This window comes from Biomphalaria glabrata, chromosome 3 (assembly GCF_947242115.1).
Source record: "Biomphalaria glabrata chromosome 3, xgBioGlab47.1, whole genome shotgun sequence".
In the NCBI taxonomy this organism is placed as follows: Eukaryota; Metazoa; Mollusca; class Gastropoda; family Planorbidae; genus Biomphalaria; species Biomphalaria glabrata.
Window position 1 is genome coordinate 53,048,209 of NC_074713.1, and position 24,977 is coordinate 53,073,185.

Sequence of the window (24,977 nt, forward strand, 5' to 3'; positions counted from 1 at the left end):
TCCTCAAGTTTTCAATTAACTTGCTCAAGGACTACTAAGGGAAAGATAGAAAGAAAGATGAGGGAATGCCTTGAAATAAATTTGTGCATTTCTAATGCAAGAGAAACTGAACATTAATTAACTGGACTACAAACCTACCAGCGGGTACAGGCGGCACAGAAGGTATCACATCAGATGGTTTCAGATCAGTTCCAAGCGGTGTGGACGGCCCATTGACCATCACGTTGCCCAGGTAATGGAGAAGCTTTTGGGCCCTGTTTTGAGTCGGGGCAAACTGGAACAGCTGAGGGTGCTCATCGATGAAGTACGTGTCCACGCTGCCTTTCAGAAACGTCTCATTTTGTAGGACATTCAACAAGAAGGGAATGTTGGTCTACATGGGAACAACACAGAAATTTAAACAATTATTAAATAAACATTATATTATAATGAACAATTTCAGTGCCAATAAAAAAAAGCATCAGAAACACAAAGTAGAACATAAGTTTGCATAAACGATCTAGATTTGTTACTGTGAACCAGAGGTGGGCATGCGCCAATAGAGGGGCATTTGTGCGATTACAAGTGGTGCAATATAACCCAGAGATAATACAAGAAAAAAGTATGCATGGCTGTAAAATAAAATATTAATAACCCTTTTCTAGAAGAAAAAAAAAGCAAAAATTTATAATAACTCATTATCAGAAAGTATGGATTTAAGTCATTTTTACTAATGAAATTTCTGTAATTATTTGTATAAACTGAATTCACATTATTCAGCGTGTGGTTTTGATTTATAAGAGAACTTCTTTATTGCTTTTGGTTTCATTGCTGTAAATGCTAAAAACCAAAAAATAAAACAATAACTAAAAACTCTTTTTTCATAAACAAAACAATATGGTTTGTCAATTTTATTGCGCTAGTTTAATATATAAATGACCAAACATGTCCAGTTCCAGACAAGAGAAAAGATGGAAAAATTATCATGCTTATTGCTCCCTACTGTCCATTTTGCTCTCCTTCCATCAAGTATCCCCCATCCTAGGAACCTAATAACTTTTGAAAAGTACAAACTTTTTTTTTATCACTGCATTTCAAGTCTGGATTAAAAAAAAAACAACTGGACAAAGATGATGGGAGACTTGTAAATTAAATCAGTATATAGTCCACATGTTAATTTCTGCCCTAACTAAATAGTTAAGTCATTTTAATGTACAGATCTGTCATTTAGTTTTCTATACAACTGCATCTTGTACTTGAATTAAGTCTGACAGAAGGCGTCATGGAAAATGAGATCACTTACTTTCACTCCCCGAATGCGAAACTCTCTGAGCGCGCGCAGCATCTTGCCACAAGCTGATGGATGATCCCTGGCATGAGCGATGACTTTCACCAGCAGGGAGTCATAGTAAGGGGAAATGACAGCGCCAGCAAAAGCTGAGGCGCTGTCCAGACGGATGCCCATACCTTCACCACTTCGGAAGACCTAGTTTTAAAAAAAAAAACAACATAATATAACATTAAATCAACTTTAACAAAGTCAAAACTAAAAGATAAATATCTATAGTTACACTTTAACTAAAAAAACAATTTTTCTAGTTTATTTTTTTCTAACCCAGTTTTTCTCAGTCTCATGATCAGACAGTGATAGAAGCTGAAAGATATTTGTTTAAAATCTTACTTCAATTCTGCCAGTGTCTGGTTGAAAGTTGCGTGATGGGTCTTCTGTTGTCATACGACATTGAATGGCAAAACCATTGAGATGAATCCTGTCCTGTGTAAGGTTTAGCTCGGGCAAGGTGTAGCCTTCTGCTACCTTGATTTGAGACTGCACAAGATCAACACTTTGAGAAAAAAAAATTATTCAACAGAAATATTATCTAAATAAGCAAGTCAAAAAATATTATAAATGATTTGTACATCCACATTCTCTCACATCCACATTCCCTCACATCCACATTCTCTCACATCCACATTCCCTCACATCCACATTCTCTCACATCCACATTCTCTCACATCCACATTCTCTCATTTCTAAGAACCATTATCTCATATAAAGTTCAAATAGGAAGTTTTTTATCAAAGCATTATTGATCTTTTTTAAGAGCTAGAAATATTCTGAACTGTTGTTTTTTTTACTTTAAAGAACAAATATTTTGACTGAAGAAAAAAAAAGTTTTTAAATGACTGAGTTCTCTTGTATCTTCAGATAACTTTACTGAAACTGATATATGCAAAATTATGGGAAAATGACTTGTCTAAATTGCCAATCAGTTTTTCACTGCCTAAGGCTCAATATAATGTTTAAAATTTAAGAGCTATTAAAATTTCCAGTGGACAGTAACTTTACTGGCCCAATTAGCTTTCTCAAAAAAATTTTTAAAATGTTTATAAACATTGTTCTAAATTTTATTTATTTTATTTCGAACTTCACTTTTAGAATTGAATCAGTAGAACAAGCTTTTTAAGGCTTCAAGAAAACATTTATTTGTCTGCATTTCAAGCAAGTTTCTTTTATCAAACCATTTTTTGAAATGTTGGCCCAAGAAGATCAACAAACTAAAAGACTCTATGATTGGCAGACTTACCCAGTAACTTGCTCTGTCACAGTGTGTTCCACTTGAAGTCTGGCATTCACCTCGATGAAGAAGTGTTCCCCGTTCTTGTCCAAAAGAAACTCTGTTGTTCCAGCGTTCTCGTAGCCGACAAACTTGGCCAGTTTGACAGCATCATCATTCATCCTGTTACGCAGTTTCTCATCCAGCTTTGGGGCTGGGGCTATCTCCACAACTTTCTGGTGACGCCTCTGCACTGAACAGTCTCTCTCATACAAGTGGGCCACATTGCCAGCCTTGTCACCTGGTGGTTTAAGTCAAGCTATCAGGATCGAGGGAAGTGTAACGAAATGTGCTATGCAGCTTAGTAGAATGCAGCTCAGAAAGAATAGTAGGTGTGGTTTAAGTCAAGCTATCAGGATTGAGGGAAGTGTAAGGAAATGTGCTATGCAGCTTAGTAGAATGCAGCTCAGAAAGAATAGTAGGTGTGGTTTGATTCAAGCTATCAGGATCGAGGGAAGTGTAACGAAATGTGCTATGCAGCTTAGTAGAATGCAGCTCAGAAAGAATAGAAGGTGTAGTTTAAGTCAAGCTGTGTAAGGAAATATGCTATGCAGCTTAGTAGAATGCAGCTCAGAAAGAATAGTAGGTGTGGGAAACATTTATGTGTAGCCATAAGTCCCTGAGACAACATTAGGATAGAAATAGCTAAAGAAAATGTTTTATTTACAGCATTAGGCAAGATAGGTGCCTGACATCTAACTGGAGAAAATGTCTTATTTACAGCATTGGGCAAGATAAGCGTTTGACATCTAACTGAAAGAAATATTATTTACATTTACAGCATTCGGAATCTGAAGAAACTATCTTATTTCCATCAGCTAGCTATTACAAGTAAAAGTTATTCAAGGCATTTCTTTTGCAATGTAGAGGCCTGATGACTAAAGAGCTTGGTTTCCGAACCAACGCATCTCAAGCTCGACTCTCAGTCAAGACTGGATTTTTAGATTTTTAGAGCACCCCTGAGTCCACCCAACTCAAATAAGTCGAGGAAAGTAAAGGTGGTAAGTGATTGTGCTGGCCACATGACAGCCTCATTAACCGTCAATCATAAAAACAAATGAGCTTTACATCATCTGCCTTATAAATCGCAAGGTCTTTGAGATCTCTTAAGACACAAATTCACAAAACTATTATTATGAATTTCGGGACTTTTGGATGCCTCTAAGTCCACCCAGCCTCATATTCTGCTTGACTGCCCCAGACTTGCTGATCTCCGTCTCGACAGGTATGGGAAACCCAAAATTCTCTATGGCGACATTTATGCATTACGTAAGACAGCAGGGTTTCTGTCCAGGGCTTTTGCAAGAGAGGATTTGAGCCTCTCAAGCCCTCACTCTAATGGAGTTTGATAATGATGATGATGATGAGTCCACCCAGCTCTAATGGGTAGCTGACATTAGTTGGGGAAAAGTAAAGGAGGTTGGTCGTTGTGATGGCCACATGACACCCTCCTCAACAGTGGACCAAAAAAACAGATGACCATTACATCATCTGCCCCAATAGATCGCAAGGTCTGAAATGGGAACTTTTCTATAATTTTTTTTTTAATGGTTGATATTTTTGTGTGGTCTAAACAACATTTATCAAAAGGAAAGTCATGTAATAAACCAAGTGGAAGTAAAAAAAGAAAATGAAGCCACCACTCAAGTCTCCCTGCAAACCAAACAGCTCAGCAATAGTATTGAGACACAGGGAGACAGGTCATAGCAAGGTATACCTCAATTAAAATCACATTATTATCACATTCCCCTTGAAAGTTCCCTCCCATTGACAAATGAAACCTACCTAGAATCTGGACCTCAATATGACGAGGTCTTTCAATGAACTTTTCTATGAAGAGAGCTCCGTTTCCAAATGCAGCCAAGGCTTCTGAAGAGGCTCTGTTGAAATTTTCTTGCACTTCCTGGGGATGAAAGATTCTGAAATGTGGGACTCCATCAACCAGAATGTATGGAACAAAACCATAAAGCTTAGAATATATTTGTTTGTCTCAGTAACATGTCAATAACAAAATACCTTTGTATTTAGTCATTCTAATGGGCTATATGGAAACAAATGTACATTTTTAATGGTATTTTCCTTTTTTTCCTTAATTTGCTCAATAATTTTTTTTTATTTACATTTATAAAAATTTTTTTAAATTTATTTTTTATTAATAATAATAATAATAACAGTAATCTTTATTGTCCGTAAGGAAATTTGTCTGACAATTTGTGCATTACACCAAACAAAACATTATAAATATAAAAAACCAAAATGTACATTCATATCCATATTTCAAGATGAAATGTAAAAACTAGTTATTACTCCAATTTTTCTATCTGTAAAATACTATGTTGAACATGAATGGATCCCTACATGTAACAAGGAGTTTATGATCCAAAGCACCATCTAAAGACATTGTTTCTAGCATTAAAAAGTAAATATAAATCTAAAACTAAAAAAAAAAAACTACTTAGGAAAATTTCAGTAAGTGAACCCACATCTAGAGCCCTGACGACTCTCATGCCACGACCGCCTCCACCATAGGCTGCTTTAAAAATAACAGGCAGCCCATGTGTCTTGGAGAACTCATAAGCTTCATCTACAGTGGTGATGGGCCCTGGAGTGCCTGGTACTACCCTCACACCTGTGACAAATAAATAGGAAAAAAAAATGCCTTTATAACTACAAGCAATGAAACTCCACTGGAAAATAATGTCACAAAAAGATTAAATTTAAAAAATATTAGATCACAGGGGAATTTTCTAGGATGTCTTTTCTGATGATAGGTTTTGAACTTTCTAGGATGTCTGCTCTGATGATAGGTTTTGAATTTTCTAGGAAGTCTTCTCTGATGATAGGTTTTGAATTTTCTAGGACGTCTTCTCTGATGATAGGTTTTGAATTTTCTAGGATGTCTTCTCTGATGATAGGTTTTGAATTTTCTAGGATGTCTTCTCTGATGATAGGTTTTGAATTTTCTAGGATGTCTTCTCTGATGATAGGTTTTGAATTTTCTAGGAAGTCTTCTCTGATGATAGGTTTTGAATTTTCTAGGAAGTCTTCTCTGATGATAGGTTTTGAATTTTCTAGGAAGTCTTCTCTGATGATAGGTTTTGAACTTTCTAGGAAGTCTTCTCTGATGATAGGTTTTCTTACAAAAATTGTTGGCTGTACATATTTCGAAGCAAGTTAAAATCCATAGAGTAAAACAAGGTGAAGATGTATTGCAACTGATTGGAGAAAAAAATTACAAATCAACCAACAAAAGCTTACAGACAAGTTAAGAAAAGGATTTAGAAAATCAGTAAATAACAGTCCTGCAGAGTCTCAGTCTTAGATTCCTCATACTAAACAGTTTATTACAAGTGGATTAATTCTTCACGAGCAATGAATTACTAAAGTATAACTATTATGCTTTTGCTTGTATCTTCTGAATGTGTCAACAAGCATTACTAGGCCAAAATGGAACTTGTGACAAATGAGGAAGTGGAACTACAGTTTAAACCATATCTGTTGCTCATGCATTTAGAAAGTTATGCTTCATCATTGACTTCGCTATTAAACATTCAATGTCAGAATGTATACCTGTATTCAGTAACTTTTAAATGAAGTCAAGTATTTGATTCTTTCCAGGAGAAAAAAAAGATCAGTATTCTTAGTCCTGAAACTGACAACCAAAGGATCCAATAGTTCCATTGGTTTCTATTTTAAAACACTGATTTATAGATAAAATCATTGGCTTTTAATAAGGGCAGATATTTGAATCCGTGACTTCGACCGCAGTGCTTCTTCCATTATCCTTATGGCCTTCAAAAAGAAAGGCCATTTCAAGTTTGTTACAGGAATATTTTGAGTAAAGTCTACAGTCATATTACCTGCATCAGTCGCTGCTTGTCTTGCCTCCACTTTATCCCCCATCTTGTGGACCACCACAGGTGTTGGACCAATGAACGTGATGCCTGCATCGACACAAGCCTTAGCAAAGTCAGCTCTCTCTGACAGGAAACCATACCCAGGATGGATGGCATCAACATGATTTTCCTAAGATCAACAGAGCAGCAACATTGTTGTGCACTTAAGTAAATACAGTAACATAAATAACAATAATCTTTACGGTTTGAAGAGAACGGCTGTTATTTCATTCAGTTGAGACAAAGGGAGAACTCAACAAATAGACACCAAGACTACTACAGAGATACAACAGTATATACAAAATATAATTGTAAAATCAAAATAGATGCTTTATATGGTTAATGGGCCTCATTTACCAATCGTAAACAAACAACATTTAGCCACATGGTTCTCTATCTCTTCTATACAAATTACATAATACACACAGGCAGTGACAGTGACAGTTTTTTCCATTGTTTTATCAATATTATCACATGGCTAAATGTTGTTTGTTTACGATTGGTGAATGAGGTCCATTCTTTTCAGGTATGGAGCAAAGAATAGTTGGCAACACATTTTTCTTTCAACATAATTTTAGTTCAACGTCCTTTTAGAAAATGTTTCTTAGATTCATAGCATATTCATAGCGATCAGACTTAATGAAAAGAAAAATAAATGTTTTTTTTTGGGGGGGGATGGAAATTAAGTCCTTACTAGAGCAATGTTTCTGCTGATGGAAAAGAACAGTAGGTCCGGTCCTTACCAAAGCAATGTTGATGATCTCGTTAATATTCAGGTAGGCAGCCACTGGTGACAGACCTTTCCCAATAAGGTACGACTCATCTGATTTCTGCCTGTGCATCTGATTAATGTCTTGCTCCGAGTAGATTGCTACTGTACGTATGCCCATCTCTGTGCATGCACGAAAAACACGGATGGCTATTTCCCCTGTAAAAAAAAACCAAAGAACAATCAATTTAAGTACTATGTATATACTCCTGCCTGCAGTAGCTTTTGATCTGGAACTTCACAGACTTTTGTTTTTGTTTTACATGTGTTGGAAGTTCCTTCAAAATTGAAGATTATTACATCCTAGCCCAAAATCTCCAACACGACAGTGAAGGATGGGGTGGGGTTGGGGGATTCAAGCCCAGGACCATCAAGATGACAGTCCAGAGTGCGTACCACATGACCAAACAGCCATTCAGGCTGAGAAGCATAAACCTGCATAACTAGCTAATAAGATGGCTTGAAATTAAGACTACGACCCAATGGCAGCAACGTTTTCTGACTACTTAAGAGCAACATGGAAACCTTCTCTTAGTTATCCCTTACCCCACTTTTCCATAAAAAAAGATTGGACCTAGATACACTGAGCACACTATAAGCATGAGAAATGAGCTCTATGAAAGTAATTAAAAAAAAAATTTTTTGATATTACACAATTTCCAAGTATCTTCCATACACTAGACTCATGCATTCTACATAATGTATTTTCCATTCAAGGAAAACAATGTATTGAGTATAAAAGGAATGACTTGAAAAGAAACAAATGGAAAAGATATTAAAAAAAGGGGCAGAGGGTATTGATGGTTATATATTAGATAAGTGCCTGCCGTGTGGTTCGTGCGCTGGGCTGTCGTTCGGACTTATCAATGGTCTCAGGTTTAAACCCTGCCCACTCCCATCCCCTCGCGTCCTGTGGGGGGGGTTTGGACAAGGAAGTACATTATTTTTAACTCTAAGAAACATCTGAAACATGTTAAACATTTTACAAACTAAATTTTTTTTATTCAACTTTTATTTTATTTTTACTTATCTTTTTTTTTTTTAACAAAAACATTTTTTCCCATTCAATGTAAGAATATTAGCAGATACAAAGTTTGTTCCTTCAAAATAACTTACCTCTGTTGGCCACCATGAGTTTTTTTATTGGCTTAATCTGAGATTTTGCTTGCGAGGACTGCAGTCGAATGTCTGGTAGCGTCTTTGACAATGCTCCACCATGCACCGATGTTGCTGAGGTGGCCCGTGCCATTGAAGATGAGGCCACATGGTGGAGAACTCCCACACGAGCCTTCAGCCTCAACATTGCTGTGTGCACCTAGCTTCCAAAGCTCAATCCACAGTAGTAAAAGTCACATGTAAAATTTCAAGAACTGAAAAGAATATATATTTATTTACACATATTTTTATCTTTTCAATTTGTTAAACATGAAACAAACAAACAAACAGTGGCATTTCAAAGAAACCAAATACAGTGGCATTTCAAAGTAACCAAATACAGTGGCATTTCAAAGAAACCAAATACAGTGGCATTTCAAAGAAACCAAATACAGTGGCATTTCAAAGTAACCAAATACAGTGGCATTTCAAAGTAACCAAATACAGTAGCATTTCAAAGTAACCAAATGCAGTGGCATTTCAAAGAAACCAAATACAGTGGCATTTCAAAGAAACCAAATACAGTGGCATTTCAAAGCGACCAAATATAGTGGCATTTCAAAGTAACCAAATACAGTGGCATTTCAAAGAAACTAAATACAGTGGCATTTCAAAGTGACCAAATACAGTGGCATTTCAAAGTAACCAAATACAGTGGCATTTCAAAGTAACCAAATACAGTAGCATTTCAAAGTAACCAAATGCAGTGGCATTTCAAAGAGACCAAATACAGTGGCATTTCAAAGAGACCAAATACAGTGGCAATTCAAAGAAACCAAATACAGTGGCATTTCAAAGAGACCAAATACAGTGGCATTTCAAAGAAACCAAATACAGTGGCATTTCAAAGAAACCAAATACAGTGGCATTTCAAAGAAACCAAATACAGTGGCATTTCAAAGAAACCAAATACAGTGGCATTTCAAAGAAACCAAATACAGTGGCATTTCAAAGAAACCAAATACAGTGGCATTTCAAAGAAACCAAATATAGTGGCATTTCAAAGAAACCAAATATAGTGGCATTTCAAAGAGACCAAATACAGTGGCATTTCAAAGAGACCAAATACAGTGGCATTTCAAAGAAACCAAATACAGTGGCATTTCAAAGAAACCAAATACAGTGAAAAGAGGCACAATGTATCTAATGAAATTAATTTTCATTCAAGTAAAGCTCTTGGTTTTAAGGTAATTCTGTATTAGTCTACAGGATACTGCTGTATTAGTCTATGGGGCATCTAATTTAGGTTTACAATGGTCAAATATTATAATTAAGTACATTAAGTATGTGAGAATTTTTAATCAGTATGAAATGAAGAATAACCATGATGTGTATCAATTATAACAGCAGTAGAGTACAATTGTTACTGGGGATAAAATTGTGCAGAAAATATGGATAAACATTGGTAGGCTCCTCTGAGAACTTAAATCCTAGACACTGTCCTGCAGAGACACAACAACAAGGTGCACAGGTACTAAACTCAACTCACACCTGCCATATAGACCTTAACAAAAAACAACCTTTACTAAGACAAACTAATACTCTGTTTAAATAGCCTGTTTCTCTATTTAACAGTACAAAAGGACAACACAAATGCATTTACCACAAAGATAGCTTCTGAAGAGGTAGTAATTAAGCTAATCAAACATAAATGAAGTTTGAAGATTAGTCCTGAAACCAATGATGAGTAGACAAGACATGTCTGAAACAAATGATGAGTAGACAAGACATGTCTGAAACCAATGAAGAGTAGACAAGACATGTCTGAAACCAATGAAGAGTAGACAAGACATGTCTGAAACCAATGATGAGTAGATAAGACATGTCTGAAACAAATGATGAGTAGACAAGACATGACAGATAATAGCAGCACTAGAGACTGCAGGATATTAGACACAGGTGAGAAATGTGACCACATTTTGAATGGATCAATGTCTCAGAGAAACCCTGCTGCACCAGTAATTAATTAGCTAATAGCAGCACTAGAGACTGCAGGCCATGGACACAGGTGAGAAATGTGACCACATTTTGAATGGATCAATATCTCAGAGAACCCCTATTGCACCAGTAATTAATTAGCTAATAACAGCACTAGAGACTGCAGGATATTAGACACAGGTGAGAAATGTGACCACATTTTGAATGGATCAATGTCTTAGAGAAACCCTACTGCACCAGGAATTAATTAGCTAACATCTTGGATGGAGGGCAACATGCTATTTTGTTTTTCATTACACACACTGCACAACTTAGCAGCAAAAAAAATAGCCTAGAAGAAGAAAAAATTCTGGTAATGAAAATGGTTTTGAATAACAAAATACAAATTACAGATGTGGTTTTCATATGTGCTGTATAAATAAGCTTCAGATTAGCTGACATAAGCATTTTATAATGTACTTTCTATGTTTACCTCATCAGACATGTATTTTAGAGATGAAATGGTATACATCAACATTAAGGTAAGTATCTGGATTAGTGAATCCTTATTACAAACACTAGAGTATGACTAGGGTCAACCAGTAAACATGCACAATTGAGTCACAGCCTACTGTCAAAGTCAAGTTTCCCCACACTAAGCAATAGTAAGCAATGGGGAAGGGGTCTGAGATAAACACAGGTCAGCATTGCATGGGAAGATTGACAGCTGCTGTTACACTACAGTTTGATTAGTCCACAACTGCTCTTTTGGCCTAAGCCAAACTCAGCTAACAGCTTGGCATCTGGTGACAAAATATATGGGACATTGGCTATATACTGAACAAAGGACACCAAGGTCTATGTGCTATCATAGAGGGAGAGATTGGTCTTTACTAGACAAAACTAATCATAGAGGGAGAGATTGGTCTTTACTAGACAAAACTAATGATTGAGGGAGAGATTGGTCTTTACTAGACAAAACTAATCATTGAGGGAGAGATTGGTCTTTACTAGACAAAACTAATCATTGAGGGAGGGATTGGTCTTTACTAGACAAAACTAATCATAGAGGGAGAGATTGGTCTTTACTAGACAAAACTAATGATTGAGGGAGAGATTGGTCTTTACTAGACAAAACTAATCATAGAGGGAGAGATTGGTCTTTACTAGACAAAACTAATGATTGAGGGAGAGATTGGTCTTTACTAGACAAAACTAATGATTGAGGGAGAGATTGGTCTTTACTAGACAAAACTAATCATAGAGGGAGAGATTGGTCTATACTAAACAAAACTAATCATAGAGGGAGGGATTGGTCTATACTAAACAAAACTAATCATAGAGGGAGAGATTGGTCTTTACTAGACAAAACTAATCATGGAGGGAGGGATTGGTCTATACTAAACAAAACTAATCATAGAGGGAGAGATTTGTCTATACTAAACAAAACTAATCAATGTGGGAGGGATTGGTCTATACTAAACAAAACTAATCATAGAGGGAGGGATTGGTCTATACTAGACAAAACTAATCATAGAGGGAGGGATTGGTCTATACTAAACAAAACTAATCATAGAGGGAGGGATTGGTCTATACTAAACAAAACTAATCATAGAGGGAGGGATTGGTCTATACTAAACAAAACTAATCATAGAGGGAGGGATTGGTCTATACTAGATAAAACTAAGGAACACATACATTGGTTGCCTAAAGAAAATGCTAAGGAACACATACATTGGTTGCCTAAAGAAAAAGCTAAGGAACACATACATTGGTTGCCCAAAGAAAAAGCTAAGGAGCACATACATTGGTTGCCCAAAGAAAAAGCTAAGGAACACATACATTGGTTGCCCAAAGAAAAAGCTAAGGAGCACATACATTGGTTGCCGAAAGAAAAAGCTGTGGAACACATACATTGGTTGCCGAAAGAAAAAGCTGTGGAACACATACATTGGTTCCCCAAAGAAAAAGCTAAGGAACACATACATTGGTTGCCCAAAGAAAAAGCTAAGGAGCACATACATTGGTTGCCCAAAGAAAAAGCTAAGGAGCACATACATTGGTTGCCCAAAGAAAAAGCTAAGGAACACATACATTGGTTGCCGAAAGAAAAAGCTGTGGAACACATACATTGGTTGCCCAAAGAAAAAGCTAAGGAGCACATACATTGGTTGCCCAAAGAAAAAGCTAAGGAGCACATACATTGGTTGCCCAAAGAAAAAGCTAAGGAACACATACATTGGTTGCCGAAAGAAAAAGCTGTGGAACACATACATTGGTTGCCCAAAGAAAAAGCTAAGGAGCACATGCATTGGTTGCCCAAAGAAAAAGCTAAGGAGCACATACATTGGTTGCCCAAAGAAAAAGCTAAGGAGCACATACATTGGTTGCCCAAAGAAAAAGCTGTGGAACACATACATTGATTGCCCAAAGAAAAAGCTAAGGAGCACATACATTGGTTGCCCAAAGAAAAAGCTAAGGAACACATACATTGGTTGCCGAAAGAAAAAGCTGTGGAACACATACATTGGTTGCCCAAAGAAAAAGCTAAGGAACACATACATTGGTTGCCCAAAGAAAAAGCTAAGGAGCACATACATTGGTTGCCCAAAGAAAAAGCTAAGGAGCACATACATTGGTTGCCCAAAGAAAAAGCTAAGGAACACATACATTGGTTGCCCAAAGAAAAAGCTAAGGAGCACATACATTGGTTGCCGAAAGAAAAAGCTGTGGAACACATACATTGGTTGCCCAAAGAAAAAGCTGTGGAACACATACATTGGTTGCCCAAAGAAAAAGCTAAGGAACACATACATTGGTTGCCCAAAGAAAAAGCTAAGGAGCACATACATTGGTTGCCCAAAGAAAAAGCTAAGGAACACATACATTGGTTGCCTAAAGAAAAAGCTAAGGAACACATACATTGGTTGCCTAAAGAAAAAGCTAAGGAACACATACATTGGTTGCCCAAAGAAAAAGCTAGGTAACACATACATTGGTTGCCTAAAGAAAAAGCTAAGGAGCACATACATTGGTTGCCCAAAGAAAAAGCTAGGTAACACATACATTGGTTGCCCAAAGAAAAAGCTAGGTAACACATACATTGGTTGCCCAAAGAAAAAGCTAGGTAACACATACATTGGTTGCCCAAAGAAAAAGCTAGGTAACACATACATTGGTTGCCTAAAGAAAAAGCTAAGGAGCACATACATTGGTTGCCCAAAGAAAAAGCTAGGTAACACATACATTGGTTGCCCAAAGAAAAAGCTAGGTAACACATACATTGGTTGCCCAAAGAAAAAGCTAGGTAACACATACATTGGTTGCCTAAAGAAAAAGCTAAGGAACACATACATTGGTTGCCCAAAGAAAAAGCTAGGTAACACATACATTGGTTGCCCAAAGAAAAAGCTAAGGAGCACATCCATTGGTTGCCCAAAGAAAAAGCTAAGGAACACATACATTGGTTGCCCAAAGAAAAAGCTAAGGAGCACATACATTGGTTGGGGAAATGTTTCAATGTAAACCTTCACTGCCTACCAAGACCTTATTGCCAGGTTTGTGTTGTAAGCCTTGACTCTTATGTCCCAGGCCCCAGACATTCAAAATGCACCTTCGTGCTTCAAACAGTTGACTAGGTTGTGAACATACCAATATAATATTTGAGATGACCTTATTTACAATGAATACAATGATAACGTAATCTATTATTGAATTTAACGAAGTCACAAATCATTATGTTATAGATATTATGTTAATGGTCAAGTAAGCAATCAGCACCTGGATGGCTGCCTGGTCGTGCGGTTTGCGCGCTGGACTGTCGTTCGAATTTTTCGACGGTCGAGGGTTCAAACCCTGCCCGCTCCCATTCCCCCGTCGTCCTGCGGGAGGTTTGGACTAGGGAAGTAAACTACCTTCAACTCTGTAAGGAACATCCGAAACATGGAAAACATTTTACACCTTGCGGTCCCATAAAAACCAACAAAACACATTAGAACGTATTTGGCCTCTACACACAACAAAGACACAACGCTGGCCCACTGCTGACTCTTAAAAGCGTAGACTCAGTCTACAATCCCATCACTAACTCACCGTAAAGACGCTAGACAAATTGAAAGGTCTAAATGCAATACACTATGGCAACTGCGAGCTGCAGTGATGCCTTAGATCAGTGATGCCCAACCTAATTCGACCAGCGGGCCATTTTAATTTCAGACACTCGTGTCGCGGGTCTCTTTTTGTTAAGTATTCCCACCAATGCCGCCATATTTGTTTCATAATGCTGTTCATAAGTGTTTTTGTGTTTAAACAGCAACGCGTTCTTTATAAAAAAACAAATATGTTGGCCTATTATCATGTTCCACAAAAAGTAAAGATCCGTTCACTTTTCCTGATACATTTCCCATTAAAGTGTTCAATTTTGAGGTACCAATGCATTAGGAAAAACAATGAGGGCCCTAACGTAGGTAAATCTACATTTATCAACCTTTTGGGGGGGGGGGGGGGGGATTTTTATCATGTTCCACAAAAAGTAAAGATCCGTTCACTTTTCCTGGTACATTTTCCATTAAAGTGTTCAATGTTGTGGTACCAATGCATTAGAAAAAAACAATGAGGGCCCTAACGTAGGTAAATCTACATTTTTCAACCTTTTTTTTGGGGGGGAGGGGGGGGGATTTTTCTAAACTTTGAATTGACGTTTCGTCTGGCTGGATAGAACCGTATTTTGGGCATCACTGCCTTAGATACTCACCCTAAACGGAGGTACACACACAGACCTTAACGTTACATTACTACAATAACCAAAAAAAAAAAAACATCAATTAGCTAATAAGCAATGCAACGAAAAGAAGGTGCGTTCACATAGTGTGCACTTGACAGGAATTGGTGCTAGAATAATATAACCTACGCACCGATACTTATTGACCTACTTATACCGCACCACACCACGCAAACGTGTTCAAATAACGTAGCCCTTATTATTGTACAAAAAAAAAAGGACTTATAAGATTGGATTACTGCACTATTGGTTCGTATGGCAACATTTTCATACTATATTGTAATTCTGTTGGTAAGGTTTATCCCCAGCCCTCTTGTCTTAAATAGTAAAGACGTTATTTCAAAAAAAAAAAAGAATATAATTACGTCCTATGCGTCATGCATATTAACCAATGACCTAAATTCTGCTAAGTTACTGGTTTTCCTGACTAGCTACTCTAAATGTTTAAATGTTTGACATGTTTCGGATGTTCCTTCAGAGTTGAAGATAGTTTACTTCCTAGTCCAAACCTCCCGCAGGACAACGGGGGATGGGAGCGGGCAGGGTTTGAACCCTCGACCGTCGATAAATCCGAATGGCAGTCCAGCGCGCAAACCGCACGACCAGGCAGCCATCTAATATTAATTAAGTGACCTTAAATCAACAATCAAGATGAAAATAAATTCTGCTATCGCGGGGCCCACCGAGGTTGCCCCACTAAGCCGCCTCTGTATGGTTTATTCTATAGGGATGTTTGGATATGAAACTCGGGCCGGGCCTTGCTAACTGCTAAGGCCGCCTCTACATGTGTACAACTTCGTACAGGTAATCATTATATGCTTATTTTATTTGTATATTATTGTTTTTAGGATGTGCCGCTGAGACACATGGGATACTTGGCTACCTTTGAAGCTCGAATTTGAATATATATATATATCTACATATATGGCTGCCTGGCCGTGCGGTATGCGCGCTGGACTGACGTTCAGTTGTCTTGATGGTTCATACCCTGCCCGCTCCCATCCCCCGTCGTCCTGCGGGAGGTGTGGACTAGGAAGTAGATTATCTTCAACTCTGAAGGAACATCCGAAATATGTAAATGCAAACAAGGACCAACCAATTTTTCACCAACTAATGCCAGGTGCCCATTAGAGATAGGTGGACTCGGAAGCACCCTAAATATCAGAAAATTAAAAATCCCAGTCTACACCAGGATTGGAACCCGGGACCCTACAGTTCGGAAGCCAAGCGCTTTACCACTCTGCCACTGCACCTCCACAATTAAAAATACTTGTAATTTAAAAACAAGGTTACAGCCACATACTTAGAGATACAGCCACATACTTAGAGATACAGCCACATACTTAGAGATACAGTCACATACTTAGAGATACAGCCACATACTTAGAGATACAGCCACATACTTAGAGATAGAGCTACATACTTAGTGATACAGCCACATACTTAGAGATACAGCCACATATTTAGAGATACAGCAACATGCTTAGAGATACAGCCACATACTTAGAGATACAACCACACACTTAGAGGATGCAGCCACATACTTAGAGACACAACCACATACTTAGAGATACAACCACATACTTAGAGATACAGCCACATACTTAGAGATACAACCACATACTTAGAGGATGCAGCCACATACTTAGAGATACAGCCACATACTTAGAGGATGCAGCCACATACTTAGAGGATGCAGCCACATACTTAGAGATACAGCCACATACTTAGAGATACAGCCACATACTTAGAGGATGCAGCACCATGCTCGACGACCTAAAATTATCTGCAATCGGGAATACCCCAGGGCTAAGTACCAAAACTCATATAACAACTCAGGTGCTAACAAAACTCAGCCAGCCATTACAAAACTAAGGTTACGGTGAACTGCACACTTTTGATCTCTAGTGCTGACATCCAGGAGTCGAACTGGCCTACTCTACATAAAGAACGCGCACACTTGAATGGTAAATTTAGAAAGTCACTAGCTATTTCTGATATGGTAAGGTCTTTGCTGTGTAAACATAGTTACTTGTAAAAGACTGAAGTTTTTAACCCCTGGCAAAGACTGTTAACCCCTGGCGAAGACTGTTACACCACGTGACCCTAAAGAGTGTGTGTGTGTGTGTGTGTTAATGTTCGCCTCCCTGGATGAGGCGTGTATAAAACCTCTACCCTCTGAGCTGCTACTGCCAAATAGAACTTCTGCACACGAAACAAGAGCCCCCCAGCAACATTGACCTACAACTGTAACAGTTCCATTGTTCAATAGATGTCCCCCTGTTAACATTCAAAGATAACGGCATTTACACACAGCTGTACGGATCAGTCACACAGCTGTACGGATCAGTCACAAAAGCTGTTACAAAGTGGACTCAGTGACGGACACCGAGCTAGGGATGTACTCACGATCCCAGAATTCAAGGACAGCTAATCTACTTACACACAGTGTTTCACCTCACAAACTGTACACACGCTTTAAACTTAAACCAAACTTCAGTGGCCAATCTTTTTTTAAACATATCAATTAAAGTCCCGCGGTGTATTGGGGGTGGGGGGTGGGAGGGCTGATTAAATTCGATAAAGGTAACCTTTACATGTAGTAGATCAACGGGCCCAGGAGATCGATGCTTTGTTTAGTGCTCTTTACTAACGAAGTAACAAGGGATTGAATCAAATTGTCTCTAATAAGTCTCCCCCGGTTCTGTTCGTTGTAAAGTGTTACACAAGTCAGGTGTCCAAGAACTTGTGTTCGTGGCTGGTGGGAGGGACAAGAAAACGGTAAAAGTACTGGTCGGTGGGGAGAGAGAGGGGGCGGGTGTCGTATTTCCTAAGCTACGAAGTGAATATAATTAATACTGTTACACACTCTTTTATCGGAACAGTTCATCGTGTCCACGAAGAAGCCTCCAGAAACATGTCTGCCCTTTACACTTGATACAAGTGGCCTACAAACTTTGAACGAAATCAAACCCCACTCCTTTAACTTAACATTTCCTTGGCACAGTCTGCAAAAAGAGCTCACAGCTCAGCAGCAATAAAGCTGGCTAGAAGAGGAAGAAGAAGAAGAACCTAACACAGGGGTTCTCAACCTGTGGGTCGCGACCCCTTTGGGGGGGTCGATTGACGATTTGCCAGGGGTCGCTATGACCATCGAAAATATGGATTTTTGTTGTCTATTCTTCTATTGCTGTATGTGTGTGTGGGGGGAGGGGTCGCGGCATAGTGGGGGATTGTAAAAAAAGGGTCGCCGAGCATAAAAGGATGAGAACCGCTGAACTAACCTATGTTTGCTCTTGCACCTCACGAAACCTAAATATGCACACCTGACGAGCCAAACTACTTTTGGAACTGTCAGTTCCGTATCCGCTTTGGATCTACTTTCATTTTAATTGTAGCAGTAGAGCGCAGAGAAGGTACACACCAGGTTGCCTTGACCTCCTCGTTATAGATCTATATCTAACAAGGGTCTTATCGAAACCCTAAATGCCGGCCCTTTAACTCTTTCTCTCCTAACTGACGATACCAGCGTTGATTCCACCAGAATGTGGTAAATAATTACGGAGAGAAAGAGTTAAGTCAGCCCCCACCGGCGAGTGAGCAGAGAGAGGCACACATTTCTTTCCATGAGCAATGACTCTTGGAGACTTGAGGAAACTGTTGAATAGAGATTTTCTAACCGAAGAGATGGTGAATCACTTCGCGATTTGGTTAAGATTCTTTAACTTCATCTAGCAGTAACCTTAGTGTTACGCGTGAAAAACCTGCCAATATTAGCAGTGTTAGGTAGCGCAAAAAACCTACCAAATAGTAGTAGTGCAATGTGGGTAAAAAGGTTGGCTATTCTTAGTCATTGGCCATAGATCAAAGTCTCCAATATAGAGCCGAATTCTCAACAAAATGTTTCTAAAAAAAAAGAAACTTGGAAGGTAAAAAAAAAACACATTACATACAAACAAATCCCTACGTTTCATCACCAGTTACCAATGTTGGATGTTGGGTATCAGGTGGCTGTTAAAAATGTTAACTACTATGAGATTGAAGAAATCTTGAGGCCCATTGCCCAGGAAACTGAAAAGCTGGTGGAGAAAACAAAATCAAGCCATTGTCCAAGCCTGCAAACAATATGAGCGAGGACTGGACTGAGATCCATTAGATCAGGGGGGTTCTCAACCTGTGGATCGAGACCCCCCTTGGGGGTCGATTGACGATTTGCCAGGGGTCGCCAATGACCATCGAAAAAATGGATTGTTTTGTCTATTCTTCTATTGCTGTGTATGTGAGCAAAAGGGGGGGGGGGGGGTCGCGGCAGACTTTGGGATTGTAAAAAGGGGTCGCCGAGTTTAAAAGGTTGAGAACCGCTGCATTAGATGATTAGAAGGTCTGAGCATGTCAGGATGAAAATGGCGCATACTGGGGCGCTGCTTCTGTTGACTATCAACAATTTTAACAAAAGGGAAACACACAGTTTCAAAATTCGTTTGAGAAGCCGAACTTGGCTGACATTAGGTGACATTACAAAAGCCCTACCAGATAAAAACGAAACTAGTTTGTTTTGCCTGAATAATAAACTTAATTATCTCTTTCTCTCCGTAATTATTTACCACATTCTGGTGGAATCAACGCTGGCATCGTCAGTGAGGAGAGAAAGGGTTAAACCTTTGAATCAGTCCACTGGAGTTCTCTGCTGAACGTGCCAGGTGCGCGTGCTTACATTTATGTTTCAAACAACATATGAAACAGGACATAGCACATAACATACGACCCTGAATACGAGCAGTAAAAACAGGATATATATATATATATATGTATGTGTGTATGTGTGTGTGTGTGTGCATATGTAATGCAATTACATATGCCCAACCTGCGGTCGCAGCTGTGTATCAAGGATTGGCCTCTTTAGTCACACAAGAAGTTGCAAAGGGAAAAGATCGTCTCTCGAGACGTAAAAATGCCACAGATATATATATATATAGTTGATGGAGATCTGGTCCCCTCGATGGTTAGAAATGTTTATTAGAAAGATATTGCCATTATTTTATTACTGAATAAACTATTCACACTTATTGGCGCCATATTTGCCTTATACGGCGCGTCCTCATTGTTTCGACCTAGAATCCAGTTCTAATAGACTTTATCACTTATAGCAATAAGACTTATATAAAACAAATGCAATTCGGCCTTCGGGCAGACTGGGCTCTGTAGCCTTGGTCAACAGCCAGTCTACAAGATGTAAACTCCTAACTATAACCTACAGCTATCTAGCCATCTCAGACGTCTGTGCCATTGTGGACTGCATTTATTAAAACTGTAAAAAGTGGCATTGGCCTGCGCCAGACAATTATCACTTTGTCAGTGCAGGCAGGAGGCAATACAGTGTTTTATATAACTAGCCTATAAAAGTCTGCGTAGAGTGTGGCAAAATATGTTGGTCACGGCTGGGGCTACGTAGCCACGTGAAATACTGCACTCTTCATTAATCTTCGGACTTAAAGACAAGCTTTATAACTATAATACATTTAAGAAAACACCACTGGTTGATCTAATGTCTTTTTATTTACAGAACAAACTACCAAAATAAATGCAGAAAAGGAAACGGGAGTGTGACTTTCAAATGGGCCTCTTGGCCTGAGACTGATGGTATGAAGAAATGTATTTGGTGTCTAATACCGTACCTAGCTTTAAAGTAATAGGTTGCAAAAAATAATAATAATAACACCCCCCCGCCCCCCCCCCCCCACCAAAAAAAAAAAGGTCACGGTCGAAATATATAGATTGAGTTAAGAAGCCGAAGAAAGTCATAGAGTTGGCGGGGGGGGGGGGGTGATAAGTGAAAGTGCTACTAGAATTAACAGGCTCCAAAATATGAGTGCGCGTATGAGTCGGGGGTGCATTATGATCGTTAAAAAAAAGGCCCGTTTTATTAACATTCAAAAGAAAAAAAAAAGGTAAAGAAAAGAAGGACATAATAAACAACACAAAGCCTAGGAGCTAATCCGGCCATAATAATAATAATAATAATAATAATAATAATAAAAAGCATAGCAGTTCGTACTTCTATATTATATAGATTCTAAAGGCTAAAAAAATGTTTTAAAAAAAATAGATCTAAAAGTCAATCATAAAAGTTAACAAAAATCGTAACTCCACAAGAAGGCTTCAGATCGGACGAGATAATAACACTAGACGCAAACAAAGCTGAGAATTCATTAACCTTGTTTTTATGCATGACTGCAAGAGCCTTTCAGTTTGTGTTTATGTTGGGCCTAGTACAAAGAGTAATTTGCTAGACCTGACACCTATTAAGAGCTGAAAATGCTAGGCATTTCAATTGTTATTATTAATACTTATAATTATAAGCAAAAAAAAAAAAGAGTAATTAGCTAGACCTGACACCTATTAAGAGCTGAAAATGCTAGCCATTTCAATTGTTATTATTAATACTGATAATTATAAGCAAAAAAAAAAGAGTAATTAGCTAGACCTGACACCAATTTTAAGAGCTGAAAATGCTAGCCATTTCAATTGTTATTATTAACACTTATAATTATAAGCACACAAAAATATATATATATGTCTAATTATATCTTAAAGTGGGCAGATTCGCATATATATAAATTTCACTCCTAATAAACCGTCAAAAGTTTTAATTTGCAATAAATCAATCTATATTTTAAAATGTTTATGACCAAACGTCAGGCGAACTTACCAGGTCAAACAGAGATAAACAAATAAGAACTCTTCTACCTTGAAGTTAGAATTGTGTCTTAAAGTTACAAAAGATAACCCGGATGTTTCACAGTTATGTACGGGGGGAAAAAATACTGCAAAGTTAGAATACCATCGAAAAGTCGACTATTTATAGACAACTTTATGTAGTCCAATGTCCAAGGTCTATTGTATAGTCAATAACCTGTTCTTATCCACTGATATTCAATGAGATATAATTTTCCAAGATAAGCAACAGAAGAAAAAAAAAAAAGGCAAGCTATATCGTCATTCATAAAATCGTTTTGAGTGCGAGTGTGCGGAATAAGGTAATCATCATCCCCGTCTAAAGTTGAAACATTGCTAATACCGCTATCAGGGGCGGACTAGCTATATGGGCAAACGGGCAAATGCCCGGTGGGCCGGTACTAAATGGGCCGGTCTGGTCGCAACCAAAGAAAAAAAATTTCAACGCAGACAACGTAAAAAAAAAGTGACAACAGCAAGACACAATGGCCCGAACACGTTTTCTTGTTGTTGTTTTTTTTTAATTCTTATTACAATTAATTTTGTTTGAAATTCAACAAGAATATAAAAAACAACAAACACTATACACAGTACGTATTATCATTTGCAAAACGTTAGACCGTACTTTCCTCTATGCACGAGCAGCATGGACTGCTTTGATGTCTTCGAGGTTGTGTTTGGCCTAATCATTTTGCTGGTCGGCATGGGCCTTTGATGGCACTCCCATTTTGTTTGCTCCTTACCTCCCCCGTCTTTTAATGGTTCCAATGAAATTAAACCAAAAAGAGGGATGAGAGATGGGTTAAGTTAGAAAACATTGATATAACGTAGCAAATAAAAAAAAAAAAGATAGGCGCGTCAATTAGCTCTTTAACAATACTAAATAGAAATTAACTTTAACACATACACACAGCCGCGAAATTGCAAACCGGCCAACTTATTCACAGCTCAATATGGGTATAAAGCTCTACTTTCTGCGACTTGAAAAGAAGTAAGTTTCTTTGTGTTTATTTTTAATAACATAGATCTAAAAAATAATGGGTCATGGTATATTCATACACAAATCGCGTTTTTGAGAATGTACTAGGAGGAAGCAAGAGCTTTTCACATTAAGTAAGTGCCTCTCTAATCGTTCTACTTTCTCTTATCTTTTAATGGAATGGGTTGCCTGAGTCAGCCAGGAAAACCAATGATTTAGCATATTTTAAGTCACAGATCAACACGCATGACTAGAAGGACACATGAAATGCGTAAGACGTAAAAATCATATTTTTTTAAAGAATCGTCTGTAATCTATAAGTAATACCAAAAAGGTTCAAACTCATTAGGCTGCTATTGTATTATTTATAGTTTTCAGACTACATACATGTATAACCCCAAGGTTGTTAACGCCGGAAGTGGTAATGGTCATAAGCCCATCATTACCTATAAAGTGCTTCCAATGGCATGCGTCTCAAATAGCCTCTTACAACCAGTCCACCAACTCCTGGCCTTCACATGTGGTTCAGTTACTGAGCCTGGCGGAACCGTTACCACAGACAGGAGAAGGGGCAAAGGCGAGCAACTGGCGCCTAAACCAGTAAGCTTCGGGCAGGAGGGGCTCGTTAGCCTTGGTTGGTTACCCATTTAGGAGAAGGAAAACTCTGAATCCAAACCTCCGCTGCCTTGCGGCTATACCCAAGCACGGGAAAGGCTTCGGGAGACAACTCTGAGGAAAAATCAGGAGCTGGTGGCCCTTAGGCAGACTGTGGCACACAGTGCTACAGCCTGGCAGATCCTGCGGCGCTACTGATCCCAAACTGTATTGGATATTCCGTTCCTTTGGTCACATCAGCTGCGCGGAGAGGGGGGAACTGCTGTGTAAGCGACCATAAACAATGCCCAGGCTTTCATCTCACTTGTTCAAAGCCCTAACCCCAAAAACTGGAGAGGACACTCCAGTTTCGCCTTTGGCGTCGGCCAAACACGGGAAGTGGCAGTCAGCGGTTATAAGCTCAGATGCCCAAATGACGTAGAGCAGGGTGCCAGGGGCCCTTTTCGTCGGTGGGAGGGATCCTAGGACCAACAAAGCAAAAGCCACCTGTACTTGCGCTATCTGTGGACGGGAGTGTCTCTCCAAAATAGGGCTCCACAGCCACATGAGGAAGTGTGCTCTGAGATGAACCATAGTCGTTCTAAGACTGAAAGAGGCCAATGTTGACACTAATAAATAGAATACATTATGTAATCCTACGAATGCATACATCCAGTTTTCGATGCGTTATCAAACTTAATATACTTTGTAGAGAATTAGGCTTACACCTATAATATAACACATGGGCGTAGCCGGGAGGGGAGGGTCTTCAAACCATCAATTGCCTCAGACCTCATTGTCTGAAAGGGAAACTTTACTTACTGCCCCAGTGCAGCCAACTTGAGCAAAGTCACCAAATTTCATGAGCGTAGCCAAAAGGGGTTTTGTGGTTTCCCTCCTCCCTCCAATACAAAAGCTAAAGCGAAACTATAATTACCATTTTCTACCAGTCGCTGCACTCCATTGAATAGCAGATTTGGTTTTTGAATTTTTTTTTAGCGGAAGAGTAGCGTGCTAATTGCACTGTAGATACCTAAGAATATGCAATTTTAAAGCTTAAAGAAACGAAAATAATGCTAGGCTACGGGGCTTCGCCCCGGACCCCACCTGAGGGAGCTCACAGCGCTCCCCCGGAATCCCTAACAGCCCTTTGGCGGTGTGTACTGTCTTTCCACTAATTATAGGAAGAGAGTATTCTAGGCTAGAAAAAACGTTTGAAAGAATGAAAGATCAGAATGTAATGAAGATTAATTACATATACACACATACTAATATATATATATATATATAATAAATTGCGGAGTGGGATAGAAATCCCCTCCCCGAAAATATATGACATGCCATTTGTGGCCCGGTTTATATGGTAATGCCCGGGCCGATTTTGTTACCCAGTCCGCTCTGACCGCTATTGAAAGGACAGTGTTCTGTCTTTTAGTTAAGACGCTCCCAAACCGACATTGGCGACTTTTCATTCTGTATGTCCCTCAGAGAGCCATGCGCTCCACGGCTCAACGCGTCTAGTTATGCCACGTTTCGAAGCTACGGTCTGCGGACT

At 38.7% G+C, this 24,977-nt stretch overlaps 1 protein-coding gene across 5 annotated transcripts in view; it reads right to left on the minus strand.

Annotated features, from left to right (window-relative positions):
* Positions 1-24,977, minus strand: part of LOC106072138 (pyruvate carboxylase, mitochondrial-like) — a 53,296-nt gene that overhangs the window by 18,423 nt on the left and 9,896 nt on the right. For 2 of the 5 annotated variants that reach the window (XM_056022637.1, XM_056022633.1), the window contains exons 2-10: positions 8,379-8,632; positions 7,237-7,421; positions 6,458-6,623; positions 5,081-5,226; positions 4,383-4,500; positions 2,568-2,838; positions 1,661-1,823; positions 1,283-1,465; positions 139-373 (exon numbers count right to left, since the gene is read on the minus strand). In XM_056022637.1, the coding sequence (XP_055878612.1) occupies positions 139-373; positions 1,283-1,465; positions 1,661-1,823; positions 2,568-2,838; positions 4,383-4,500; positions 5,081-5,226; positions 6,458-6,623; positions 7,237-7,421; positions 8,379-8,565 (1,654 nt within the window). In that variant the 5' untranslated portion in view covers positions 8,566-8,632. Of the gene's footprint in view, positions 1-138; positions 374-1,282; positions 1,466-1,660; positions 1,824-2,567; positions 2,839-4,382; positions 4,501-5,080; positions 5,227-6,457; positions 6,624-7,236; positions 7,422-8,378; positions 8,633-10,827; positions 10,849-15,087; positions 15,213-21,823; positions 21,972-24,977 lie in introns of those variants that run through there. The other 3 variants (XM_056022634.1, XM_056022635.1, XM_056022636.1) reach the window with 3 other exon arrangements.